General features: G+C 24.0%; 1 protein-coding gene across 1 annotated transcript; it reads right to left on the bottom strand.

Annotated features, from left to right (window-relative positions):
• Nucleotides 1–668: 668 nt before the first annotated feature.
• Nucleotides 669–13682, bottom strand: LOC126920093 (coiled-coil domain-containing protein 18-like). Its single transcript, XM_050730020.1, has 43 exons — nucleotides 13314–13682; nucleotides 12950–13132; nucleotides 12674–12870; nucleotides 12480–12495; nucleotides 12014–12093; nucleotides 11748–11931; nucleotides 11305–11541; nucleotides 11047–11226; nucleotides 10641–10991; nucleotides 10312–10347; nucleotides 9966–10088; nucleotides 9350–9475; nucleotides 9200–9250; nucleotides 8962–9096; nucleotides 8787–8882; nucleotides 8588–8713; nucleotides 8404–8511; nucleotides 8229–8324; nucleotides 8015–8149; nucleotides 7885–7926; nucleotides 7711–7794; nucleotides 7543–7635; nucleotides 7269–7427; nucleotides 7091–7186; nucleotides 6923–6991; nucleotides 6762–6851; nucleotides 6508–6654; nucleotides 6343–6438; nucleotides 5869–5931; nucleotides 5660–5759; nucleotides 4731–4807; nucleotides 4479–4622; nucleotides 4191–4238; nucleotides 4022–4119; nucleotides 3447–3939; nucleotides 3108–3353; nucleotides 2963–3043; nucleotides 2757–2894; nucleotides 2501–2689; nucleotides 2261–2407; nucleotides 1944–2191; nucleotides 1676–1856; nucleotides 669–1032 (listed from the first exon to the last, which is right to left on the bottom strand). The coding sequence occupies exons 1-43, from the start codon at nucleotides 13521–13523 to the stop codon at nucleotides 835–837; spliced, it is 5997 nt and encodes a 1998-aa protein (XP_050585977.1). The 5' UTR covers nucleotides 13524–13682; the 3' UTR covers nucleotides 669–834.
• Between the last annotated feature and the right edge of the window lie 7 nt (nucleotides 13683–13689).

Below are 13689 nucleotides of genomic sequence, written 5' to 3'. Positions count from 1 at the left end.
ATCAGTTTTCTTTTGCAGAAAATAAATTGTTAAATGAAACTACAGGAAAAAGTAATACTGTTTTTATAAATGTATTATGGGAATTCTTCAAGCTTACTAGGTATTTGAGTATATTGAATTTATAAAAAATGTTTTCTCTTTAAAATTTGTAATTGGTATATAATACAAATTTAAAAAGTTAATCTTAATCCATATTTAAATGAATATTTATGGACTTGTATTTTAGGCTAAAATTATTCACTGAAAAAGGTATTTCTGCATGTTTGGGGATTGTGTATTTAACACATTTATTTTTTCTTTCTTATCCGTGGTGGACAGCTCAAGAAGTCCACCAGTTTTTTTATAAAAGCATTTTACTACATGTTGTTTTGGTTTGTATATTTCTCTATCAGATTATATATATAGCATATAATGATGGATCTTTAGAGATAAGCGAAAGTTTGTAAAAGTCTGTAATATGTAATTTTTAGTATCCTCCAAACAGTCTGGAAGTATTTACTATAAACGAGTGCAAGTTTTTACTTAAATTATTTCATAAAGCATACATAAAAAATCTTGTTTTGTTGCATATTCTGTGTCATACAAAGTATCATTTTACTCTAAAATTACGTACTCCAGAAAATTCAATTATGAAACATTAATAAAGAAAGTACACATTGACAAATGAATTATTTACTCGAAGTAGGTTTATATTTTTAAATTGACTCATGCATATAAATATGAAGAACTTCTATTACATAGTAAATAATATAAAAAAGTCTGATGAATTAACAATTTGTTTATATAAAAAGTATGATTAGTTCATTTTTAGTAGTCATAACTTTCTATACATGTTCATTTACTGGTAGATGATTGGTAACCGCAATCGTGGTTTTCTTCTGCCCCTACATCTGTATTTATCCTGTTAAAACAGTTTTCACTACATTCTACATTACTTTTTCGTAACTCGTTTACTAAATATTTCATTTTAGGGAACCACGAACCGTTACTACACACCGACATGCGCTGTGCTGTCCTTGTAAGATTTAGTTTCTAAATGAAAGAAAGTATTTAAATTTAAGTCAATTAAGATTCATAAAAAGACCTTATAATTCGTGGTAAATAAAGCAATAAATATATCAGATTTTACATTATGTTTCAAGGAAGTATTTTAGTAAGAATCTTAAATTTAATACATATACTGTAATATAAACAGTCTAAAGATTGTTTAGACCACAATCAATTAAACATAAATAACAAATTATCCTGATTTTACTTGTTGGGTGAACATAATGGAACATAAATGGAACAGAACTTGAATGAAAAATTTAGCAATATGATTAATTAAAAATAATTCGAAATAATTGACCATAGATCTATAGATTCATTCCAGAAAGATACACAATTATAAAGAACAATATGATGTAAAAAACAAATCTGAATATAAATAATTTTAACCTTCACAAATTGAAGTTTTTATAAAATATATTTTTATCATATTGTTTTATTTGTATGTCACTGTTTCATTAAGTATTGTCTCCCAATCATACCATGAATTATAAGATAACTATTTGATTTTAAAAATATCAAATTATCTTTAATTGTTTTAACTTTCTAATACTCTAAACAGTATATAGTTAGAACAGTTTGTATTAATTAAAAAAATAAAACAAGACAGTTTTATGAGTGAAATTACCTTCTGTGATGATACATATTTGGAGCTTGTAGGAAGATGTATATCAATATTTTTTGGTAATATTTGACATCCTACACAAACATTTCTAACATTCCTCCCACCATGTCTATGTATCCGCTTTAGTCTTTGTATTAGTGCATGATTAATGTGTTTTAATCTCCTTGTTTCATCTACTAATACTCTGTAAATTGTTTTGTCGATTATTTTTGAGAGACTTTAAACTTACAAATCTTATAATACTAATTTTGGAAATTCTAAAAACACTGACCTCTTTTCAAATTCAAGTTGTACTAATTCCTGTTGTTGGGATTTCAATTTCGTACTAAGTTTGTTTACATATTCTCGTTGTTCTTCCATCCAAACACGTATACAAGAAACGACATATTGTGACTGATTACAAAGTTCCGACCTACTCATTGCCGTTTCTGTCAATTCTGCTGATATGCACGCCAATGATTTATTTTTTAGCTGACACTCTTTTTTTAAATCTAACAAGGATTTGTGTGTCTCTTGCAACTAAAAAAAATTCATTTTAAATTATTTTTATTGAACTTGTATGTTACAGGCAATTAAATATTTGTTTACCTCTGAAATGATTTCACAATTATTTTGTTCTATTATGGATTTTTCCTTAATAAGATTACAATTTTGTTCCTTATATTCCTGTAACTGCTGCACTATACAATGATTTGATTCTTCCATTTGCTTAATTTTCTCTTTTTCTCCCTCAATCTAAAAATATAATAAATACTTAAAATTAATATTATGTGATGTAAGATATATATAATCCTTTAGAGATAAAAATATTGGTTTAATTTATTTCACCTGTTGTTGTAAAATATGTAATTGTTCCGCATAAGACTTACAAATATCTTGCAGTTTGCAATGTTCACTATTTTTTGATGAATAGTTTCTTTGAATTTCTTCTAATTCATCTTTAAGTTTATCCAAGCAGTCTCCAAGTACAGCTTTCTCTTTCTCTATAGTTGATAGTTTTAGGCAATAATCCATTTCCTAAAATGGTTAAACAAAAAGTTAAGAGAATTTTCAGTTAGATAAAATATTTAAGGATAATAAGCACCATATTTGTTAAACATTCTTGTAAATCAGCTTCTCGTTTTGTTATCTTGATTAATTGTTCTTGTGTTCTATTAAAATCTTTAGTGACTCTGCAATAATTATCTTCAGCGAAGCATAATTGCATTTGAAGATCTTTCAACTGAAAAGAAATAATATTGACATTATTTACAATCTTAAAATTAATATTTGATAAAATATATTGTATACTATAGCTTTTAATTGGCAAATATCTTCTTTTGTTTTATCCTCAAAATTGCTATTCTCCATCTTCAATATAGAATTCTCATTCTGAAATAAAACATTTTTGAGTATTCTAAAATAGTAAAGTCAAATATCAAATATTAGTACATACTTTCATCACTTCATAATCTGCCTGCAATTTAGCCATATCATCTGATTTTTCCTTTAACATTGTTTTCAAAGATTGTATCCTTTCATGTAAAGTTGACATCTCTTCTTCTGCTTCATTTAATTCAGATAAATATGCTTTAATTTGTTTATTTTTTATATCTAACTTTTTTTCAAGTTCTTCAATGATTTCTGTTTGTTTTTTTATAACAATTTCATTATTCACAATCTGACTGCATAAATCATTAATCTGCACATAATGGAAAATATCAGTATGATTTTTTACTTAACTAGAATTTCACATTATAATTATTAGAACTGTTTTTCTTATTGTGAAATATACCTGTATCTGCCTATCCTCTAATTTCTTTAACAATTTCTCAAATTTTGTGTTATTTTCCTGAGATAACTGTAACTTTTCTAACAAGTTCTCTATTTCGATAGTTTTCTTTTTTAAATCAGATTTAAGTTGTTCATTTTCATATTGTAGACAACACTCTGTATCTCTTAATTTTTGTAACTCAAATGAAATTTGTTGAACATAAGTACTACTTTCTTTTTCTGTTTTCAGTTCTTTGTCAATGATGTCAAAATCCAATTTATATTTTTGTAATTGTCTTTTCATATCTTCGTTTTCTCCAATTAGAATTTCAATTTCTGATTGCAAGTTATGTTCATATGATAAATTTTTACATTGTTCCGTATTATTATATGTTAAGTCACTCCAATCAAATATATCTTGAGTGGTGCAGTTTTTGTCTTTAACTTCTATTTTATATTGACATCCTTTATCTTCAGTAATCTTTGTTTTATGTTCAATCTTCAACGTTTCTTTCCTAAATCAATTAACAGTACAGTATTTCTTAAAATTAATATATTATACTTCTACATTAACAAAATTCTATATTAAAATATTACCTTAATTCCAGCAATTTTCCTTCTGCTTCTTGCCATAACATTTTTGTGTTCAAATATTTACTTTCCAAGTAACATTTTGATTGTATTAAAGTATCTCTCTGAAATGATATTAACATATTTTGGACATAGTTTACAAGAATATATGTTTATGAAATAAAGCTTGCTATACCTCATTTTTTAGAGCTTGAATTTCATTTACTCGAGTTTCCAGTTGTTCCTAAAAAATTTATATTTATTAATAGATACAATTATTAAAATTAACTCTCTTTTAATATCTTAATATTAAAATAAATATTGTAAAAACTAACAATAATTTATATTTAGTTTAATAACTATATACAAATACAAAATGCAATAAAACTCTGATAGTAAGAAATATATCATCTTTTTATTATCAGAAAAAATATGTACAACAATTTTGAGTCATTATCTACAGCAATATGTCAAATTCCTCTACCTGTACTGTTTTTAAAATTGAATAATATGTGATATGGATGAAAGTAATAGCAGTGCTATTATCGTATTCCATACTACTAATTTTTTGTTGAAGATTGTGAATTGCGTCTCGTTGTAGCTCTAACAATTTATCTTGTTTAGCTGCCTATATAAAAGGAATATATTATTATAAATGGTATTTAATTTCGCAAACAATAAATTATATTTTTAATAGATTAATAAAATTAATTATAGATAAAAGAGTCTACTATACCTCTGCAAAACATTCATTATATTGACTTTGAGTTTCTTCTGCATACACTGTGAGTAAACGAATAGCTTCAATTTTTTCTTCAAACTGTAAATTACAAACTGTTCGATTGTTTTCCTACAAATAATACTTCAAAATGTGTAATAAGTTCATATTAACAACACCACTAAACACAAATGTTGCTTTTAAGTATCACAACTCATTATCAAGTCACACAATCAACTTCTACAACACTATATTTGAAACTAAACAAGAAAATTATATAGTGTTAGTTATCTAAAATTATTGGTATGGTCAAAATATGAAACAAAATACATGCAAGTTATTTATTCAGTTATTTATTGTAACAATAAACAGTGATAAACTTTACTAATAAGTAATATATTGTTATTATTAATGAGCATAATTTTTGTATATAGAAATACATATATTTTTATTTTGAAACAATAAGATATAGACCTCTAATAAATATTTTTAACAATCATCAACAATATTTACAAAAATGAAGTTTTGGGCATTAATAAGTATACTGCACATGTAATATGTAATATATATGTAATATATGCAATTTTGAGATATTGCTTAATTTAATTTTTTGAATTTAAATTCTATTCAAATATTACAAAATTATAGAAATTTAAATATTTTCAATAATGTACAATTGTTTTAAATTTAAAGACATGTTCTATATCTAAAATACGAAACTGATTTCAATAATTTTATAATTATTATAATCTGTCAAAATCTTTTAAATTATACTGTAAATTGCTATCTTATTTTCTAACAAAAGTATGTTGAATGCCTGTTTTTACAAATAAGCTATATGTTACTTGCACATGTTTCACTACACGTTTCATTACAAGTTAACGTTTAAACATCATGCACGTTTCTTTGACTGTATACTGCAGATGAAATTGTAGGCCATTTTTCACTCATATCACTCACTGTTCTATGTCCCATTTGATCTATACATTTTTTAGCTTCCACTACAGCATTTTGTAAGTGACCAATAGTTTGAACTTGAAGCTCGTTCTAAAAACGAATGACAGAGGAAGATTTTATATAAACTAGAGTAAATCCAATAAATAAAAATAGAAATTTCTTCTATAATAATTATTAATAATATAAAACTAATACAGACCTGTTCTAATAATTCTTTCTTTTCCTTTTCATATTGAGAAATTATTTGATCTTGATTATCAATCTATAAATGTGTATATTACATACTGTATTAAAATTTGTATACTTATAGTTAACATACCTTTAATAATAAATCTTGATAGTTTCTTTCTAATTATCACATTTTCAATAAAATAATTCATACAAATAATGTATGTATATATCAATTTTGCATCATAAATTTAGTACAAGTGATGTATAAAGTTACTTAAATTTATCCAAACAAAAAACTTAAGTGATATAACTTAAGAATTAAACAGATAATTTCAATATACTTTTGGTATTAAATTCTAATCTAAATATTAATTTTTGATAATTATAAACATTATAACTCTTCCTATAATTCATGTATGTTATACATACAGTTAGTCTACAGTCATTCTTATTAAATATTACAAATGATTCTTTTTTAAGATGTTTTTGAATATTAACATACCTTTTCTTGAAATTTTTTGTGAAGTTCTTTTAATTCAGCTTGTGTCATTACAATGGAATCCTTTTGGATTTTAATAATTTCATCCATATTTTCTATCTGTAAATATAATAGTATTTAGATGCTGTTAATAATTTTGTCCAAATGAAAAAGTGAAATAATAGTTACAAGCTTATCTTTAGAGTACAATGTATTCTTGAGTTCTTCGATTTCTTGGGTACAATTATCTAATTCATTTTCATACTTCTGTAATTTTTCTAGTAAATTCATTAATGACTTTGCAGAAGAACAGCTATTAGATGAATCTTCACAAATCTAGAAAAGATATTATTCCAAAATAAACAATAATAAAAATTTGTACGTATATTATAATGTGTAACTTTTACACAGGAGATAATGAAAATAATGAAATTTAATCAAACCAATTTTTTGAATTCTGCTTTAAGTTCTTGAAGGCCAGTTTTTGTTGATTTTATAGTGTTTTGCAGTTTTTTAAATAACTGAGGCGTAGTCTACAAATATAAATCTACCTATTACTCTTACTTTAATGACTTATTTTGTATGAATAATTAATAACACTTACCATTGTGTCATATCTGAATTGATAACAGCCATACCGTAACAAAGTTTCTTCCATGCTATGTTCATTGTGCTTTTATAAAATGTAAAAAAGAATTAAAAAATTTTTTTAATGATGTAAATAAGAAAGATATAAATATAATAATCAGACTTTTGTAAGAAATCAACTTACAGAAGAATTTAATAATTCTTTAGATCTTTTTAATTCAATTTCGCTATCATTCAATTGTCGCTGAAGAGTACATTCAATTTCTTTTTGAAATTTAAGCTAAAATTCAAATACATACAAAATAATTTTATTTAATAATATTGTAATACTCTATATTAAATAATTGACTATATATATTTACGGTATTTTCTAATTCTATAATCTTTTTCTTTAATTTCATATTATCTATAGAATGAGATCGTCTATAATTATCTGCTTTTGCTTGTGTTATATGCAGTTCCTCTTCTATTGATTGAATGTTATTTCTTAAAAAATTGTTTGCTTCTTCATTGCACTTTGCCTGCAGAAGTCAAATTTGATAATAGGTATAAAAATCTACCACAATTTATTAAAGCAACAATCAGTATGTCACTGTTATCATACTGTATTACAGAAGATAATTAAATATTACATACCTCATATTGTAGTATTTTAACTTGATCTTGTAAGTCAGTTACTCTACATTTCCATGAACATGTTTTCTTATCACATTCAGAGTGGAGTGATGACTGTAAAATATTTATTACAAATAAGTAAATTTACTTATAATATGATATAATTAAAATAATTTATAAGTTTCTCACTTGTGACAACTTATATTTTAATTCGTCATATTCTTTCCTTAATTTATATACAGCTTGTTTAGTTTGCAGTATCTCATTTAAAATCTAAAATAATGTAATATTTTTATATTAAAGTGATTACAGAGAGATTTGGGAATAAATAACATGAAATGATTAAATGACATAAAATATTACTTGTGTATATAATTGAGCCTCCATAATATTATAATCAGATACCTATTACATAATTGGAACAAAATTAAGTGAAATTTTACCTTAATTATAATATAAATAATAATGTAATATAAAAATGATAAATACATACATGTTCTTTTGGAGAAAAAAATGATTCCAACACGTTTTTTACTTTTAAATGAATCACATCAACTTCTTCTTCTAACTTCTGTAATTTTTGTTCTTTTTGTGAAAGTGTCAATTCTACTATGTCATGTTCTGTCAACTGCAAAGAATAAAGCTCAATTAAGTAAAATTGAAATTAAGAAATAATTAAGAAATATTTATAGTAGTAAATACACAACTGCTTCATCTATTTTTTCTTGTAATTTCCTTGTAGATGAATCTACTTCACAAAATTGGTTCTTTATTTTTTCAAACTCTTTTACTATGCAACATCCCTTAAATAATTTAAATATTATTCATTTATTATTAATATTTTAACATTATTTTATACAATAAAGAATTTCAAAATTTTACTTGAACTTGAAATATTTGCAGACTAGATGATGTTTGTTCTATTTCTTCGATTACTGAACATAACAGGTCGTAGTTGGATACATTTTCTGCATAACTAGATATATTTTCCTAAAATTTGAATAGAATAATTAACTTAGTTAGCCAGATACTAAACTTAAGTAGAGAAATTAAATTTGTTCTGTACATTGGTCTGCATTTCATTTATATGAATTGATAATTGGGACTGGGACAGATTTATTTCATTTTTTATGTCTTTTAATTTATTCTTTCTTGAAGCAATTCTATCATTGTGTCTTATTCTTTCTTCTCCCTATAATGAAGAGAAAAAGTTTATTAATTGCAAGGTGAAAACATTAAATATAATTAAATTTAATGATTCTTACTTGTAATTGTAATTCATTAATTACTTCTGCTATTATCCCCCGACTTTTTATTAACTGATTTTGTACATTCATAACTTCTTTATTCAAATCAACATACTGTAAAGATCTTGTTATTAATACAAAATCATGCCAGTAATATGTAATTAACATACAATAACTTTAATATATAGTTCACCTTTTGATGTCTACATTTAAATGAAGAAACAATTATATTTATTTCATCTTTCATATCTTCCATAGTAAGTTGTGCTTCAACAATACATGCTCTGAATATGTCCATTAATTTCCGTCGGTTAATGTCCGTGCTTGGCTAAAATACATTAATTTTTGTTCCTCATGTTAATAACTTACATTACAATTTATCATAAAACATTTATTGATAAAATTTAAATATTACTTAACAAAATACTTACTAAGCAATTAAGATCTTCTACATGAAAAAGATGATTATTTTCCATTTGAAGCTAGAGCACAATATAGAATATAATAAATAGTATAATATAATATTTAAATATACAAAATTATTTCTTCACTATATGAATGATTTAAAAAATTGTACATACTAAAGAATTAATTATTTCAACTGATTCCTCCTTTTTTAAATATATTTTGTCCACATATTCAATATTTTTAGCTAATTTATACCTTATATTATCCACATTATTTTCACTATCAATCGTTTTATATTCCTGTTCAATTAGAAATATCAAACAGTTCTTTTGTAAATAATTATTTTCGTAAGAAATTTAAAAGTATTGTTTATTAGCATAACTATTTTAAAGCGATGTTAATAACAATAAACATTTTTCAATTAAAAATATATGTGCTAAATAATATAAAATTTTTATTGCTCTACATTTTATTACAATTGAAAATATATATTATGTGCAAATACTATCGAAATCAATTAAGCTTTCTGTTTTTAAAAATACTGGAATTCCTTATTAAATTGAATTATTCTTCTTACGATTTCTTCGCGATATTACAGACAACTGAAAAATGTTTATTCATAAATCTTTATCCAGAGGTAGCTTATTAAAAATGAAGTTAAATATATCCTTTAAAAAAATATTCAAAAAGATAACAATAAATTCTTCTTTTTATATTACTTAATCAGAAAATGACATGTTCTATTCAATATCTTGTTGACATAAAAATGTGCATTTGTATGTTACCAACTTTATCTTTTTTGCCGCACAAGTTTTCTACAGTTTTTTCCAATTCTATCTTTAAATTAAAAAGGTCTTCCTTTTCCTGTTCCATGAATGATTTTACTTTACTCAAATATAATAAAATTTGATTCTAAAAATTAAAATCCATTTAAAACAGTATTTGACAATATTAAAATGTATATCTTTAAACACTAAACTTTCAATATTTATATATATATATAAATAATTATATATATATTTATATATATATATATATATAAATATATATATATATATTTATATATATAGTAATTATTATATATATATTTATATATATTTTATATATATATATAACATTTATATATATGTATTACCTGTTGATTTGTAGGATTCCTTGACCTCTTAACATCCTACAAAAAGAGTGTGAAGAAAAGTATAAGCAAGAAATATGTTAAATGCAAATGAAATATTGATTATTTTGATGTAAATGTTAGAAATAAAAGGCAATCATATTGAAATATAATATAAAAGGGACTAACTTTACATATAATATATAATACATTATTAATAACTTATAAACTGAATGTTAACATAATGATTTAACATTTCAATTATTATATCTATTGAAAAACGTACATTAATTTTCAGATTTTTCGAAAATAGGAGTATCTTTGTTGTTCAATAATTGTTTTTGCGTATTAACAGATGGTAGTTTTTTGCTATATTTCAAGATCTTTTTATCAATATCATGAAAACTCTTATACATATCAATTTTATTATATTCGGTATTCTTATGATAATTTATTATTTTTGTTTTTAAATTATTGTGTTTTGTTTTCATTATAGATACATCTTTTGTTAATTTATTATGATTTAAAATATTGTTAATGTAAGTTTGCAAAAACGAATCATTATTGTGCTCAGCAGATGTATACATCATTTTTGGTATCATAATTTTCTCACATAATTTATAAAAAGATTCCATTTCTTGATTGTCAATAGTAACTTTGTCATAACGATTATAAGTATAAGGAAAGAAGTTAGAATATAGAAACTGAAAATAAAAAACATCAATGTTATCCATTTACGAATCCACGAATTACTGTTTATACCTTAGCTCGTCTTAATTTTCTTCGCATTTCTTTAATAATGCCTTCTTTAAAATGAATTTGCATATTTGTAGAACGACATTGCTCTTGTAACGTGGTTACTTGTTTTTGCAGAGATGTTACTACTTCGTTTCTTTCTGTCACTTCTGCTGTTAAGACAATTTGCTTCTCTATTGATTCCTAACAGTTGATACAAATAGAATTATAAATAAATTATCATCGAATAATAAAATATACATTCGAGCAAATAGCACAAACTTTTTGTAGATTAACCATTTGCTGCTCTATTTCTTGAATTGTCTTGTACTTTTCATTCAACTGAATTTTTAAATTATTTAAAATTATATCGCTATCACGAGTTACTATTATCAAACTAGATTCCGCGTCACGTAAGCGTTCCTGCAAGTTTTTTGTTTCTAGATCTTTTTCAATGAATAGTTTTTCCACAATACCAGCCACTAACATAATCTGGATAGCAACAAAAGTTTTAAAGATAATTTATCACTATATTAACCAGCGAATCTCATACATTTGAAAATGTTTCATATTTCAACATGATTGCCTTGTTATTCATTATTTAATCTATGTAATTTTCAATTACTTCACTTTATCAGAAATATAATTACATAGATGTATATGTTCATATATACTTAAAATTGTGATTCAAAAGTATTAACTTACTTAAGATAATATTAACTTACATCAACAGGTTCTTGATCATTTACTATAAATGAGCTACATGCAATTTGCTCAGTAAATTTGACATGTTTTCTAAGATTGTTACTAAGATTTTGAAATTGAGAAACACATGCTTTAACGGTATCTTCTTTTGTTTGCAATTTTGCATTAAGATCTATTAATTTATCCTCTAACTCTTTTTGATATCTAAAAAACAGGGAATTTAGTGTTAATAACAAATATATTAAAAAATATTCATTATTTAAATTCATTTTTCATTTTCACTTACACAATCATTCTTTTTTCATTTTCTTGAAGATGTTTGATTTGCAATTTCAAGGACTGCATCTTTTTATGACTTATATCTCCCTAATTTTAAAATCATAAAATTAATTTCAAACTTTCATTACTCATACATATTACAGTAAATTTAAATATAAGAAAAACAACAATTTCTACATAATTATATTACATACCCACCATTTATTTTACATAAAAATTATATAGCATATTTGACAAAGAATTTATCAAAAAGTGTGTAGGAGATTAAAATATAAAATAAACAACATATACCAATTATATATCAATATATATATATATAGCAAAAAGTAAAAACTTAATTAAAGTGTTGTCGAATGGGTAGGATGTATCATGCAAATACTTCCATCTAATGGATAATCTGATTTATTCATGATATCATGACTAATTTGTATTGTAAGTTTTAATCTCTTATCAGCATCTACATTTATATTTACCTGATCACAGGTATAGCTGCAAAAATATAAAAGAAATTATATTACTTAATTTGTTTAGAATACTTAATTAGCCTAGCAGCACACACTTGGAGATCCAACAGAACCCTACTATATGGATTCTTATTTTATGTAGATTTCTATTTTAGAAGTTCATGTATATACTGCCAGGTTCATGAAACTTAATAGGAACTTACTTAGTAGGGACAGGTATATCGCTAGGTTGAATTTCAAAGAATTTTATATCATCTAAATTCCAATGATTTTCTTGCACTGCACGTCGTATTAGTTCTAATAATCCTCTGATATCACTTTGAAGAAATTCTATTTTTTGTTGCATATATTTTTCATCTTTTTCTAAGATACTTACACGATTTGAAAGTGTATGTATAGTCTACAATAATTATTATTTGTTATATAAATTTGCATTATCATACCATAGTAATCTCAAAGAAAAATTTCAAACATCATACCATTTCTGTATTCATTGACTTTGACATGTTCCCAGAAACTAACACTGATGAATGTTTTAATTTTTGTTCCAATAGTTTAACTCTATTACAAGCAGCTTGCTCTAAATCCTCTACTACTTGTACTAGCATAACATTTTGCTCTTTTAAATTTTTTATCCATTCTTTTGATATTTCTAATTTCATCTATGAAATATTAAATAACAATAAAAGTAGAAATTTCACATTAATAATTGAAAATATAGAGAAATATACATTCATTTTCATTGTTTTCTTAATTTATTATTGTCAATTTTCTTACAAAAAGGAATAAATATTTTTAATGCAAATAAATTAAATTAACTTTATATATTATAAAAAAACTTACACAAACTTGATCAAATTCATTTTCGAACTCTCGATCAACGTTTTCAATACGAGTTTCGTATAATTTTTGAAACTCATTGATAATTCTTAGAGTTTCAGTTTCGCCACAAGATTCCCCGATAGTTTTATCAATAGCAGTACAATTGCAGTCTTCATCAAAAATCTTAGAAATCTCTGGGATAGATTCGATCGTTGAATCAAATGGGTTCATGGCACATTAATGAAAAGATCGAATAACATGAATAAATTATTAGTTTATTAAATTAAAAGAGTCTTCCTACACTCAGTTTAAAAATAATCTTAAAATAACCATCAACATACTAGCTCGCCATCTTATCATTAGAGTTGTCAACGTGTTTTTACATCCATGAACAATA

The sequence above is a fragment of the Bombus affinis genome, chromosome 9, assembly GCF_024516045.1.
Source record: "Bombus affinis isolate iyBomAffi1 chromosome 9, iyBomAffi1.2, whole genome shotgun sequence".
Taxonomy (NCBI): domain Eukaryota; kingdom Metazoa; phylum Arthropoda; class Insecta; order Hymenoptera; family Apidae; genus Bombus; species Bombus affinis.
This window is presented reverse-complemented; position numbering and strand designations above follow the sequence as displayed.